Raw genomic sequence first — 15,774 nt, 5'->3', positions numbered from 1 at the left:
CAAAAATATATTATGAGTAATTAATACAAGCCGAGTATCAAGAATTAATCACCAGACTTACAGAAACTCGGACTAAGAGATGAGTTTTTATGACCAATGATTCATACAAAATGAAACTAAAAATCCTGACAAGTAATATTTCTCCAAATTATTCAACTACTTTGAATATTTCGCAGGTTTTTTGCGAATTTTTCTTCGGTTTTGTCACGCTTGTCATACGAGGCGTTGAATGTGCAAATGCAAATCAACAAGTTGACGACGAGCAAAATAAAATCGATAGGAACACAGAATGCAAGAGAGTTGGCATACCAAAAACAAAAAAAAACGCGAAAGTGGGAAATTTGTGTACAAATTTGCTGTGAAATTTGTTTGGAATGCGATCAGAAATCGGGGGGAGATATTTTGATCCGAGCATATAGATGGGGCGGTGATGGGTCTAACAATAAGTTTATAGAGAGGAAATCACAGCATCACACAACCCACTCTTTGTTCTAAATAAAGATCAACAATTGAATAGATTTTATCTATAAATTGTTCTAGATACACCAACAGGCTTGCATATGTGAGTGTATTGTATATTCACATATAAATTCGTTTTAATACTAGGAAATCCTATCTAATAAGTCAATCGGATAGTCAAAGAAAAGGAAAGAGAGCCTACAGAATTTAGATTTACTTTATTTATACAAATATGTTTACGTTGCAGAATAATCACTTATTATCACCCTGTCATATCTATTCTAGATATTTTAAAAGTTTAAACATTTCCTGCATAAATCACCCCTTAAAAGTATAACTATAAAGACCCATTTCCTAATGTGATTTCTTAAAAATACGATTTCCTAATAAAATGCTGAAATCGTTGTTCGCCTCTCACCGCAAAACATATAAATTCATTCATATACATAAATAAAAATATGTTTTTATATGTAAATCAGGAGCGTAGTCCCAGGGGGGCAGATATCAGCATGGTGTTCTTCACCACAAAACTGTTTCATTTTGTTTATGTTTTTAATATAAAATATACGGAATTTGGGCAATAAAACTGACAATGTTGATTATTTTGTGATTTAATATGTGTTTACCCACATATTTATCGATAGGATCAATAAACAATTGGGCAATCTTTTTGTAAGATATAATTTTATTAAAAATGTTTAGTTATGATTGTCGGTTCTAATTTGTATACCCCACAAAACACAATAATTAGAAGGTTTTCTTCACTTTTTGGACCTGTTACTAGCAACATGTTGCAGGTGAGAGTAAAAGTGCTGTTGCAACTGTCAATTAACTTCATTTCTCGTGTCGTTTCGTTTTCTACTGTGAAAACTATGAAAAATCACACACCATAAATTATTGCACTGAGAAAAAACGTGCCAGATATTCGACACTTTTATTGCAAAACTTTAGTTTCCTTTTTGAGATTATTTAAGAGGCAATGTTGTACAGTAGGGATCGCATAATAGCATAATAGCAATAATAATGAGTTATTTTTTATAATCTAGACCAAAAAAATGTGATTTATTTTTCAAGTGTTCACGACTATGTGCCTTTCCATTTTGCTGCCTCTGTTGGGTTGTTAAAAGTGCTAACAACTCCGAATACATCGGGCAATTTGGCTTATTACTTGGTGGGGATGGTAGGGTAGGGTATTGATAGTGCCCACTGCCGGGCCCCTTGACAAATGTCTGTGTCTAAATCCCATTTGGCTTGCATCACCTGACAACGACAACGACAACAAGTGGCAGAGGCTCGAGTCGCGTAGCTGGTGTTTTCTTTGGCGAATCGGTCACAGTTAATTAGGAAATCTGGCTTGCATAACGACCAAAACAAACATCGAGCTATTTCTCATCCAAATAAACAAGAGTTTTTCCAATCAAAGAGGAGAGTGTGGTAAATCATGATGGTATCATTGATGTTTTCACAAAACTTGTAAGAATAATATAACACTTTTTCCCTACTAAGGAAAACCCCTTTAAAACGCATATAATACATCCCCCAACTGATCAGTGATCACTTATTCAATGACATCTATTAATATCGAAAATCGTGTTAAATAAGTCCTACACTCTTAATTAAAACACCTGAAAACAAATATATATATCTAAAGAATCGACGACAGCTTGTACGGTCATTAATCAAAATAATTATAATGAATGAGAATTTCATAATTTTGGTGGTTCAGCGATTTCAAAATCAGTTCCAAAAACATTTTGACTCATATTTTGGATTGTCGCACGTATCCAAAAAAAGAGCAAGGAAAAAGAAACCGGCAAGAAAAAAATAAACAGCTAAGCACAACAAGGCAAAGTGAAAACGAAGCTGTTAAATAAGAAGTTCGAACCCCCCAAAAAAAAAACCAGCGAGGCGAAAACTTTCGCTTTGGCTTTAACTTTGGCTTTGGACTTGGCCATCATCAGAAAGAAAGAAGAAAAAACTGGAAATGGAAATGGAAGAGCGATCGCCGGGGTCTGGGTCTCTGCGACGACCTTTCTTATGTCACGTCTTCGCTGGTCTTCAGAGTAAGGCAAAAACCGAATTTCTTGACTTTTCACTTTTGACCATATGCAAATTTACCGCGGCTACATGGACCGACATGTATTATGTCACGACCCTTGAACTCAAAAATCATTCAATCATTCCACACGTAGACGGCATGCTGTATTCGTGATCTCAAATCGAAAAGCAAATTAGCACAAGAGTTCCAATAAATTAAGTAAATAGTGGCGCAAAACACACACAGAGAGAACCATCAGCATAATCAAAATCATATGATGATACTCTGCCAGAAACCGAAATTCTGTCCAGCAAATTGTGTAATAAAAGTGTATGTTAAAAATAACAGCAAGAGACCAGCTGACACCATTTAATAGATTAATAAACATAAATTGTTGTATAACAAATTCGAGCAGATTAAATGCTGTCGCGTGTAGGGGAAAATACATGAGCTAAATTAGCTTGCAATAAATCTAGGGAGAATTTCAACTAGAATACTTAGAATATCATTATATTATATATATTATACATATGTATATGTACATCTATAAATCTCAAACGAGTTATCGGTTTTCCACTATATTTAGGAACTCCGAGTTTTAAAGATTAATTGTATATTTTGGTAAAAACTAAATTTATTATAGTGATTTTCTAAGAAACCGCTCTACTCTCTAACTAAAACTTTATATTTATTTCTCACTAAATGATAATTATATGCAAAATATCCAGACAAGCTCTAAATTGTTCATAGCTGATTAGGATTATACTTTTATTGCGGAATTTTAAGGAACACTTAACAACTAGAACTTGACTTATCTGGCGCTTTAATCGTCAAATGATTGATTTGAACTTGCGACTGGCTCTCAATCGCCACATCTGGCAATAAAAATAATATAAACAATAATAAATGACGCCTCGGCGGGATTTTATAATCCGAGAGTCTCGATTCTCGACTAAAAATCTGCAACAAATTCACAAGCGCCGCAAAATATAAAACACAAAGTTGCCAAAGCCCCCATATTAACTGCAAATTGTTATTAGGCATGGTGCTGCATAATGCATGCCAAATGGAAATGGGAATGGAATGCCATGGACAGGGCAGGAAAAAAAAAAGAAAATATAAGGAAAACAAATTAAACAACAAGCCGCACATATTAACAAATAATACGAGGTCCGCTGATAAGAAGAAATTGCGCGTGAAATTTGCTCCAGATGTTCTAGAAATCCAGGCAAGCTATTAGGTGGAAAATAAAATCAATTACCTTCAGGCATTTTGAAACAGCACAACCCACCATGGGCTTAACTTCTTCATTAAAAATGATAAAAAAAAACATTGAACTTGAACTCGAACTCGGTTCCCCGCGAAAAATGCTTCCTAGTTAAATGACCCAGCACAAATTGAATTACAAGTACTTGAAACTAAAGATTGGAGTGTTTTTATAAGGCCTATTAACACAATAAACAAAATTTGTTTGTTTTGCTGGACAACATTTTTTGTAGAATATTCATCAACTATCAACAATAATTTTATAAAGTTTGATAGTCATTTTTAAAGATTTTTCTTATATTATAAAAGGTACAACCTTTAAGCAATCCGAAAGTAATTGCTTCCCCTGTCAACTTGGCGAATAGAGAATGCCCGCATTATCTGGCCGACTTATTCAAAAGTTTTAAGCCTATTTCCCGCCACTGATTAATTTGGCCAATTGCAGTTCGTATCTCTGCTAATTTATTGAAATTCATTTACTGCCTACACGTAAAAATAAATGAACTCGATTTGCTGAAAGAGGCAGGCGGCCATAACAAGAGCAAGGCGAAATAAACACACATGAGAAAACCCGAAAATTCGAAAATAGCTGGCAAAAAAGTCAAATAAAATACAAAAAAAGACAATAACAAAGTGCGAAAATAAGGCAGAGTAAGAGGAAAATGTTAACTATATACCACGATATTATATACTTTGCAGATACATACATATATGCCTATATTGCCGAGGGCGGACCTTTCTCAACCAAAAAGAAAGTAAGCAACTTAAAGACTTTTTTATACCCAGCTTCATGCAAATTAGTTTGTCGAATGAAAGTTGCCAGCGGGCTTTGGTATCGGGAGATTATTATGTAAACATCGGGTTTTTATTTACTCTTTTTGCACAAAATATAAATACACGCAAAGAAACCAAATCAAATCATGAGTGACACGAAAAACTTGATTGCGATTGCTTCCTACTCGAGCAGCACCACCATCGATATCTTTCGAGTTCCCATCAAAGCCCGTAACGTCGTAATTTCTATCCAGAAACTCTCTGATTAATTGCAATTGAAGTTCTTATCGCCCCCGAGCACTCGTTGAATTTCGAGGGGTAGGTCAGGAAGTACTATAGTAGTAGCGACGTTTCCCGTGGGTTCCCGGTTCCCGCTTTCCGCTTCCCGCTTCTCGGCTCGGTTCCCATACGATACCATACGATCCCATAGTTGGTGCTATTAATAAATACACTCCGAGAATCGTAAGCTTTGGGAAGGCTGGTCGAATGTTATTTGCACATACGTCAGTTGTGGAGTGTGAGAAAAACCCGCAGCTGTTCCTTTCCCAAATACTACTTTAAAGTAAATATGGTTAAACATTTTTTTTGGAAATGCCAAAGCTGCTCCATTTCACAGCCAAAAGTGGATTAGGTTGAGTTCTAAAAATCCAAATTCACGTGTCGCGAATTGTACTTAACTTGAAGTTAATTGATCCATCATGTGGGAAAATCTTTGCGGTCACTTGGCCACAATAAATGGGCCTCAGAACGTTTCCCTGATTTTATCGCCTATTTTAAACTGTCAGGAAAAAGAGTCCCCTCCACAGTCACATCTTGATAAATCGCTTAAATTCCATTTATAGCCCGCTGGCAATTTGATTAATGACAACGGGTCATAAACCGTAAAGATAGTGTAATTGATTTGATACTACTTGTGGGTTAACAATGCCTTTAGCCTATCAATCAGTCGCCCAATGAAAAAAATACTAAGTGCATAATCCTCTTTCTGCATACGCCTGGTACTAAATTAAAAAATACCCCTTTGTGAAATTGCAACACTTTATACATTTTTAAAAGTGCCAATAAGTTTTGGTAGCCAAATTTAAAAAATATGGCCCATAATTTCCATGTTGCCAAACACTTTAGCTATTTTCCAGAAACATAAAGTCTTCATCACATAACTCAAGTGTTAAAACATGGACCATGAGCTCTTTTTATAACAAAAAAAGATCTTAAAACCAGTTGCCAATTTCATAACAAATTTGCATAAAGAAAACAAACCAAATAGCCAAATTTTTAAAATGGCTTGTTAAAATGTGTGCTACTTATGAGATAAGCTAACTTTAAATATCATCACATTTTTAAAGGATTTGGTGTAAAATGTAAGGCCAAAATACATTTATAATTTAGTTTTCAGTGTGAATTCTCCTTAATTTCAAATTTGGTTTTAAATGAGGAATTTCAAATAGCAGCTTAATTTGAAAACTAGTTTCAAAATGCCAAGATTATTTTTCGAGCGACCCAAGTATAATTTTCGGCAATCTAAGCTTTTTCGGAGGACTTATTTTCGCGTAACATCTGGACGGCTCTTCGTGTTTTGTGGCTTAGTCAGCTCACCGCTTTTTATATAATGACTCAGGTGAAAACTCACACCTGTCGGTGGGGACTTACTTTTGCACTTGGCCAGGCCACTGGCCACCTGCAGGAATCCGTAGGCGGCGATTACGACGCACGGCAGTGCCACCACCACGAAGGACACGTAATCCATGTGCTCGAAGTAGTTCGTTATTTGCTCCATTTTGTAATTAAAATTTTTTGATTTTAGTTAAAATTAAAATTTGTTTTAATTTTTGACACTCTCGAAATGCACTCGAACAAAAAAGCAAACAAAATAATGGAGTTCGGGTATATGTGTATATATCAAACTTTCTTTTTCTGCGCAGGCGCAACTGAATTTTTCATTTATATATTTCGTTTCGAGTTTAGCTGTTTATCTATTTTTTCATTTAGACACACTTTTTTGTTTTAGTTTTTGTTTTTAATTTTTAGTTGTATACACAACTTTGCACAACTCGTTGCGGCGGCTCCTTTTGTGGAACTAACTGAATGTCCTGCGCTGTCTGCTCCTTTGCCTTTGTTGTTGTTGTTTTTCTTCGCTCTTGTTGTTGCTGTCGCTCTTGCTGTTGTTGCTGCCTTTGTGTTAGTAATTGTTGTTGTTGCACAAATAACGCCATTGTTTTGCACTGCAAATCTGGCGTAATTGATTTGCATCGGTGGCCAGAAACGCAAGAACGCCTCGGAACTCTAGGAACTCGGAAAAGCTCAGTGTGGACGGTTGGGGGGAAAATCCAAAAAAGTCAAATCAGCGAATTGCCAAAAAAACACTCGCGGAAAACGCGCGTCGTGGGAAAAATATACTTTGTTTGATTTATTTTTCAGCTTTCTTTTTCGTCGGCGGAGCGCGCAGTAAATTCGCTGCGTGTGCGGCGACGGCGAATCGTCGAATGAAAATGAATGAAACGAAACGCAAGCGAACGACGTCGAAGTCGCAGCGAACAGAGAGCAGAGCAGAGCAGAGCAGAGAGAAGAGAGCCAAGCTCGTGCACTGGGAGAAATGGGGCGGCGGAAAAACAGTTTTAAATCATTTTAATAAATAATTTAAAACAAAAAATATTTTGATTTAAATTAAAATTGATTTCCCCCATTTCAAGTATGAAATCACATTAAAAAGATATCAAAATGTTTAATCAAAATTCCAGGCAAATGCTTTAAGTAGTTGATCTAAAAAAAATATTATTTTGTATATAGTGGCTTAAAATTTTACTTATACGCACTGTTGGTTTTTATTTGCTCTTCTTGTGCCTTTTGACTCTATCAAAAAGTTTCATAATTTCGCTCAGTGTAGAAAGTGGAGTAATCTCTCTTTTCCGCTCTCCCAAAAATAAGCACGCGGTCGCGATCGCACAGTGGGGTTAAAAAGCGCTTAAGCATATATACATAGATGTCTTAGGAGATATATTTCTCACACAAGTTGGGTACTTTTCTTCAGTTCACTCGGTAATAAAATATTGTCAATACCATCTAAGAGGCATTTATTCGCTTTACTTATCTTGGCAATTTAAAAACCCCAAATTAGGGTTTAAATAAAATTGAGAATTCTATATAAGAGTTTTGGCCACTGTGCTTTGGCAAAGCACGTGAGGCATTTCTATCCGGCTGCAACCGATGCTAAATCTCCTGCATCATAATAAATTGTATGTGCTAAATCCCATATTTTTCGTTTATTTTAATAGTGAGTTTCCAATTTGTTGTATTATTTAATATGAATTTTGTCATGTCAGGAATTCCTTTGGAACATGCAGTTCCTTTCGAAAAAAGCTGATGAAACAAGTGCAATTCGAGACTAAGCCCCACTTTGGCGATCAAAAAGTGTGTAGAATTACTTTCGATGGTGCTAAAAAAATGCCAAGGGGCTGTGGACGGGGGGTTGTAGGTCGAATACCCTGAAAAAACACGTACGTATAAACTGCGCTATTTCAGAGCACTTACTGCACGTACTTGTACTATTGTCTGCACCTAACCCACGCAACTGTGTCCCCACCACCACCCACTAAGTTACCCCTTTGACGGCCCCCAAAAACCTTTACCCCTAACCACATACGAACTATCGATAAACTACGTCAGCGAATTGTTATTGACGTTATTAGAAAAATGCCCCAGCCCCCCCCACGAAATATTGGCTGATCCTATCGAATAGGCCTCGACGCCAGGACCCCAGTTTTCCACCCACCTCTTAAACTAATAACTCTTCACTTTTGGGCCACGTCAGCTGGAAAAGTTTGACATTGTCATCGCTGGGAATCGCTTGAATTATTGATGGATTAGTGTACGTGGCGCTTGACAGGGGTTCCACAAGATTGGAACTCATTAAATCTAATGGGAATTAATTTGGTATCGTACATCAAAAGGAAAGGACAAGGGAACATAAGAATAAATTATGAGAAACACAAGAATTTTTCCAAATATCTATATATTCAGAATATGCAGCTAAAAGCAGAGGAAACTTCAAAAGGATTGCCTAAAGTTTCACTTTAAATGAAGAAACTTTTTTTTTCATTTATGGATTAAAAATGCATTTCAGTAATTGCCTGGCCTTTTGAGAGATAATGCCTATCTAAATATGTACATCGTACTCTTTGTTCGCAAGACACAACACGTGTCCTTGGGCAATTATTATGTGTAATCCCGTCGAGAGATTTCAGAGGGGTGTTTCATCATATCAGGAAAAACGGAGAAGAAAGGGAGCCAATTGTCTTGGGAAACACACTGTCTGGCCCTTGCCTCCCCCAACTTTCTATCTGGGTTTTTTAGGGTTCAACGAATTATTTGTTGTCCGAACTCCGGCCAATGTTAATGACTCTGGGTGACGTCTTAGCCTTTGCACAACCCCTACTATATGGTATATATACACGGATCCATATACTATAGAGACGCCATATAGCATACAACATTGAACTTGGGGCTGTTGTCTACCTCGGTTCCATTTGCCAACCCATCTGGCCGGGTGAGTTTTGGCTTTCTGCTTTCTGTTTTGTGTGTTTTGGGTGTTGGGTTTGTGTTTTGGCCATTGAACCTGAATCCCCGCTCTCACTAGAGACACCTCCCCGATGATGTTGTTATAATTTTGTTGGTTTTCTGCGGCCCCCACACACCCACCCACCGGCGTTTTTATGTGCTGTCGACCTTTCGGATGCACCGTAAAAAATACTGCAGTTTTAACCTGACGCCCCGAGGATATAAACTTAAAACGTAAACTTATTTTCATGAGTCATTTTGTGCAAGTAAAAAAAAAAAAAGGTTATTCAGCAAAGTTTTTGAAACAAACAAACCTAAAAAACAAATCATCTTTTTTGTGAATAATAAATAATAATAAAACAATTTTTCTTAAATAAACACCACATATGTTTTTCGAACTGTAAAAACCAATTTAATTTATGCGCCAGTCCCAAATTTATATGAAATTGCATTTGGGGCTAATTGTTTTCGAAACGCAACAAGTTCTATATGAATATTGTTATGAATATAAATAAATACATGGTATACGTTTCTAAATTCCTGACTCATGACAAATGCGCAATTTCGAAATGAATCTCGAAGCGGTTTTTGCCTTTTTCCACACCTCTTCTTGAGTTATGTTATGACATGTTTTTCAAGTCGCTAACCTTGTGTTGGCCATATTTTAGGGATGTCGGCACTTACTTGGAGATATAGTAACATCTTGTTGTGCATTCATGGTTTGTCGTTATAAGAAGGGTTTACTTACCTGTAAAGAAAAAAAGATGCATTGAGAATAAGCAGAAGTTTCAGAAATGTAAAAATAACTTAGTCATAAGTCAAAGTTTTAAAGCGCCTCCTTGGATGCGACTTTTAATGTGATGTTAAAAATACTCATGTGACCATATACGTTTATTTGTTCTGAAGAAAGTTTTGTAATATGATATATTAATGAAAAACAAGTAAAATAAAATGAGTTTAAAAATATTTTAAACAAAACAAATTTGAATATACTATTATTAAAAAAAACAGCAGCTCAGTTCCTAAAAAAAAGTATTTAAACATAGACTAAAGGGTTATAGTTTCAAATCAATTGCGATACAATTATTTAACTAAATCATGCGATATCAGGCGAAAGTTCATTTACGGTTTTCACTTCCCTCGCCGCCAAAGGAAACTTTGAACTTTCAAAAAAGCGAAAGAATGAGAATAAAGCTCTTATCGGTGTAACGAACCGATATTGTTGCTTTAGCTATTGTTTATATATATATGTTTATATTATTGTGTACTTATAGCAAAGCGTGTGCGCTTTAATCGGTCACCGAAAAAGAGAGAGAGTGTATATGGTATATAGCGAAAGTGAGAGCAGCTTCTGCTGCAAATAAATATTCAAGGTCGTCGGGAGGGGTGGGTGAAAGGGGGCGGGGAGCTGGTGCAGGTGCTTGAACCTTTCGCTTGCTGCAGATAAATAAAAAAACAACAATCCATTGTCGCGCGCGTGTCTCTGTAGAATCAGGTGTTTATGGGTCATTGAACTGCAGCTTTCTTCACACGGAACACACCCCCCAACCACCCAACACCCACCACCCACAGCTCACCGCCCCTGCGACCTTGTCGCCGGCTGCAGCAGAAATTGTTGGGGTAGGCAGTGAGTCACTGGACAAATGCCACCAAGATGTGTCATTAGTTGATAGCTCTTTCTGAGAAAAGGGAATTTTATTTTAAATTTTGGATTTCTACCATGCTTTTCAGTATAAAATTTGTAATGTAAGGCAATTCGAAATAAACCAATTGATATGGCGCCATCTGAGCTTCCCTGAGTTGCAAGTGAAATGTCCCTCAATAATTAATAAAGTGCGAATTATCATCAATTTGCAATATGGCTGGCGATCGCGGCTCATGGTCTCGGGCCATAAAAATAATTATTAAGAACAACGGGGAATTGTTTTCGTTTCGCTCGAGCACTTCCTGTCTGCCCGTCTCTCTCTTTCTCCTTCCTTCATCCGCTCTCCATCTCTTTTACTCCCGACGTCTTTGTTCATCTGCCACAGGAAGTAATCCCCATACCCACTATATATATATATATATTCATATAAATATACCCCGGACTTTTGTGTAGATTTCGTTTGTAAACACGTTTGTGCAATTTGGCTGGAAAAAGGGGAGGCGGGGTATTGGATCCCCCGCCACCTGTCTGCCGGATCCCAAAAACCCAGAAAAGAGATCCCAAAAAACATAAACAAAAATAAATAAAAGCCACAAACAACATTGAGATAAGTGCAACCTGGAGCGGCTTATTGATGCGGAAATCGAAAATCTCAGACAGTTTTCGTCCGGAAGTTGTCTTTATTGAATTTATATTTAATTGCCTTTTCGATTGTTAATCCTCAGGCGGTTGGATAAACGGATATTTATGCCTGCTAAGCAAAAGTCACTCCCTTTTTAAAGGTGGTTTTGGTTTATTTATATATGATAAGTACTGGTACCCCTGCAATGGCATACTAGGCGTATACGTACTATGGGATTACAAGGGGTTGGAGTTTAAGAGTAAGGATCTTTAAGATACAAAAAAATATATTGAAGTGTTTGAATATGTAATGAAATATCTTGAATCCTGTCATGTCCTGTTATGTCCTTTAAAAGAACGTTGCTTTTAAATGGTCCTACATGGCGGATACGTGTTATTTGAAAAACTTTTGGTCAAGGGGGAACTACATTTACTTATGCCTGAGTTAATTACCCAGCTCCTCGATCACTTAATTAAATGGCAGAGCATTTATGCACTCTCCATATGGACACATGCAAATGTTTGATTATTCGCACGAGTGTTTGTGCATTAAATGCGATTCGCGATTTACATTTCCGAGTTCTGAAGGCCAGACCGAGTGAAAAGCTTTCGCAGATATCAAATGGGCTTTCGCAAATTGAATTCTACTGCGTCTTAGGTGCATTGAACCTATTGTTTATTTAATTTCGCGAGCTTTCAATATGGGGCGCTAAGTAGAAACGGCTGATGTTTTTTTGGCAAATGCCAATGCCATTGCCAAAAAATCAAAAAAAAAAAAAAAAAAAAAGGTAGCAGTAGCAGAACAAACCTCGCAATTTCTCCTGCCCCTTAGCCAGCATTTCATTTCGGGCATTAAATTCAACCTCGAAAACAAACTTTTCTTTCGGCGGCGAAGTTCATTGCCGTACTTTGACCTCGCGAGTGCGTTGCCTCTCCCTCGCTCCTTTGTGATTGTTGTTGATTTCATTGTTGTTGCCGGCGCATTTACTGCATGTGATCATCATCATGACGTTGCCGACGCCAAAAACAACAACAAAGATGATGATGATGATGATGATGATGTTTTATTTATTTTCCTCCGACAAACCGGGAGATTGATTCGAGTGGAAGCATCCTTGACCGGTCAACTTTCGCACTTTGCATTCTGCCCCTGCAACCCTGATCGTTGGCTACAGTGGAACCCCTTTGGCGAGGACCAAATAAATAGTAAACAGCCACTAAGTTACTTCAGGAACCATATGATAATACCATGCATTTCATAATTTCAACATTGGAAATTGCAAAAAATATTTGTTTTGTACATTTCTAAGCCCCCCAGAACTGACATACCCCAACTCTTAGCGATAAACCCCAACTAATTTGCATGCCCTCGATAAGAACACATTCTATTCAAATAAGTTTGTAAACAAAGGCGCACAAGTCATCCCTCTATATGTCATCAATTCATGAGCAGGCAGTACGTATCTTTAAATTTTAATTGTTTTTGCACAAAACGTTTTTGTATAATTTTCGGGCTGGAATTTTTTTTGGAATAACATTAGTAAACAGGCTGAGAATATAATTAATATTAATTTATTATTCTGACTGTCTTGGGAACGATAGATAGATAGAGTTTTTAACACAATTGAAATTAGAATATTGAAATACAGAAAAATATTAAAATATATTTGGAATACATTTAAATACTAAGCACATTGGCACAATTTGTACCATTGAAAATAGGCCGTTTTGTCCCACTGTGCGTATGGCTGGCAATCAGCTGATTGCTGCAAGTGTGCACAGCTGTTTTTTAACGTACACCCGAAACGTGTGGCGTGCGATTAACCGCATCATAACAAAAAGCAACGAACGCTAAATAAACAGGCAAAACAGCGCAAAGCAAAGAAGGAAAGAATCACAAACTCACATGTTGCTGCTGTTGCTGTTGCTGCTGCAGTTGCTGTTGTTGCTGCTGCTGCTGCTGCTGCTGCATTGCACATATCGTTGTTAGTGGTGAATATGGTCGTTTGATTCGTACTGGCTGCCGATCTGAATTTCATCCAAAAAGGTCGCGTATTGGAATTGTAATACATTTTGCCCTGCTGCCTGTGAAACTGTCGATTGTTGTTGCTTGTGTTGTCTATGTTGCTGCTGTTGATGTTGCTCCTGTGCTGTTTACGTTGCTGTTGTTGCTCTTGTTCGGTCTTTCGCTTGATTGCCGCACCAGAGGGCGCCAACATGTTTTGCTTGGCTGCGATTTCCGCCAGCAGCATGTTGCTGCTGCCTCAGTGTTGCACCTTTGTCGCTGCCTGTTGCAGCTGTTTGTTCAGGTGTTGCTATTGCTGCTCTGCAGTATTGCTGGCGGTGTCTCACTTTCGAGCCTTTTTTGCTGATGCTGCACTTCAAATCTCCGCAAATGTTGCTCCTGTAGATGCAATATCTAATGTTTTTAGGAGCAGTGATAGATGACTCCTAAATGCTCCTGTTTTCTTGTATTGCCCTCGAAATTGTTGCACTTTTTGCTTCGATTGCTGCAAACTAACTTGATGTTGCTTCTGTAGCTGCAATATCTGATGTTGCCGCAACTTCTGGTTCTATTTGCATCACTATTTCTTCTGGTTGCATCAGCCAAACTCGCATGATTTGAAGTTATTTTAACCCACAAAAATCCTCTGTTCAGTGGCTGTTACACTCACAAAAAAAAACAAAACAAAGCACCGAAGCCACGCGGAAAACTCAAAGAGTCGTTTGTATATTTCCCGTTTGACGTCACTTCACTTATGATGAGAAAAAACAAGCGATCTACGCAGCACTCGAAAGTAAATCCCAGGGCCAAGAAAATTGCACCAGAAAATGCGTTGCCAAATTGGGAACTTGCAGAATCCCCAGTCATTTGCACACTGAATTTACTTTCACAAGAGAAATCAAATAATACGTGAGGGAATACAATATTTAGTCACTATTATTATTAACAAGAATATAACAGTGAAATTAGCGCACCGCCCAACTGGTCGGACCAACAACAACAAAGTGCCCGCGTATGTATGATTGAAGCTCAAAAATGGACTGCCAGCAATTGTTGCTGCCGCTGCTTTCGGCTCTGCCAACGTCGCAGCCGCCAAGAAGGCAGCGGGCTCTCTCTCGATTTTCGAGCGGAATGAACCCGCAGACGTCGCTTTATGCAAGTGCCATATAGTCTATATGGTCTTTGTGCATAATTCCAAGAATATATATCAGCGCCCAAAGAGTTCAAATGCGCAGGAGAGAACGGTGAGCATGAAAGTGGGCCTGGGTGATTACCGACTGGCCCGACTATCGTATACCTGTTGGTTAAAAGAGTCTTTGGAAGCACGAAATACCCAAAAAAAACAGAGGATAATTCGTTACAAACATTAAAAATATCAACAAATATATATGGTTTTAATATATTTGTAAATTTCAATTCATAATACTACTAATAATACTTTCTTGCCCACTGATGAACTATGGATATACCTAGATAACATATGGGTTCCCGAGTAGACAGATACGCCCTGGTGCTCCGAAGATACCAGGTATTATCATATCAGTGCCTTCGCTGCCTCTGCCTCTGCCTCAGTCGACGTCGCATTTGCAGAACAAAGAAAAGCCCCAGCTGACGCATGCCTTGTATCTGGAATAAGGTTCGCATATTGCGCCTAACCCAATTCGAGTGTCATCATTTGGCCATGGAGCCCAGTGTTGCTGCTGCTGTCCCCATCCTCATCCCCTTCCCCATTCATTGCTGTCTCTTTCGGCGACTATCAGCGCGACATTGAGCGGTAAAGCTTTCACTCGGCGGTCCGCAACATCATCAAACAGCTGGTTGCTGCACAGTGGTTTTAAATACACGTAAACAACCCCCAGTTGAAAAATAAAAACAAACAATGTAAGTAATTTCGCATATAGAAGTGCAGTCCTGGGTTCCCATTTTGAAAGATATGGGGTTTACGGAGAAATCGAACATGAAAATGGATTGCAATTTCGACTTTCGTTTATAAGATAAAGTTTAATGTAGAATATAGGAGAATTTAACCACAAATCGGGATCAAATTACCCAAGTTATGGAATCTGGAAGTGCAGTTTTGGGGTCCCATACTGAAACCCATTGGAAATACGGAAAAAAGTAACATGAAAACCGGCTAAAATTTGAACCCTCTCTTAAAAGGAATATTTTAATGTAGATTGTTAGGAAATTCAACCACCAATCCATAAAGGCATCCCACTTCGAAATCGGGATCCAATAACTCAAGTTATGGAATCTGGAAGTGCAGTTTTGGGGTCCCATACTGAAACCCATTGGAAATACGGAAAAAAGTAACATGAAAGCAGGCTAAAATTTGAACCCTCTCTTAAAAGGAATATTTTAATGTAGATCGTTAGGAAATTCAACCACCAATCCATAAAGGCATCCCACTTC

The 15,774-nt window shown here is 37.9% G+C and overlaps 1 protein-coding gene across 3 annotated transcripts in view; it reads right to left on the bottom strand.

Annotated features, from left to right (window-relative positions):
• Positions 1-15,774, bottom strand: part of prage (RNA exonuclease prage) — a 38,416-nt gene that overhangs the window by 20,028 nt on the left and 2,614 nt on the right. The window contains exon 1 of one of the 3 annotated variants that reach the window (XM_017083906.4): positions 13,264-14,369. The exons of 1 other annotated variant lie outside the window; for it this stretch is intronic. In XM_017083906.4, the coding sequence (XP_016939395.2) occupies positions 13,264-13,609 (346 nt within the window). In that variant the 5' untranslated portion in view covers positions 13,610-14,369. Of the gene's footprint in view, positions 1-6,187; positions 7,022-13,263; positions 14,370-15,774 lie in introns of those variants that run through there. One more of the 3 variants, XM_017083907.4, reaches the window with a different exon arrangement.

The sequence above is a fragment of the Drosophila suzukii genome, chromosome X (genome assembly GCF_043229965.1).
Source record: "Drosophila suzukii chromosome X, CBGP_Dsuzu_IsoJpt1.0, whole genome shotgun sequence".
NCBI lineage: Eukaryota > Metazoa > Arthropoda > Insecta > Diptera > Drosophilidae > Drosophila > Drosophila suzukii.
This window is presented reverse-complemented; position numbering and strand designations above follow the sequence as displayed.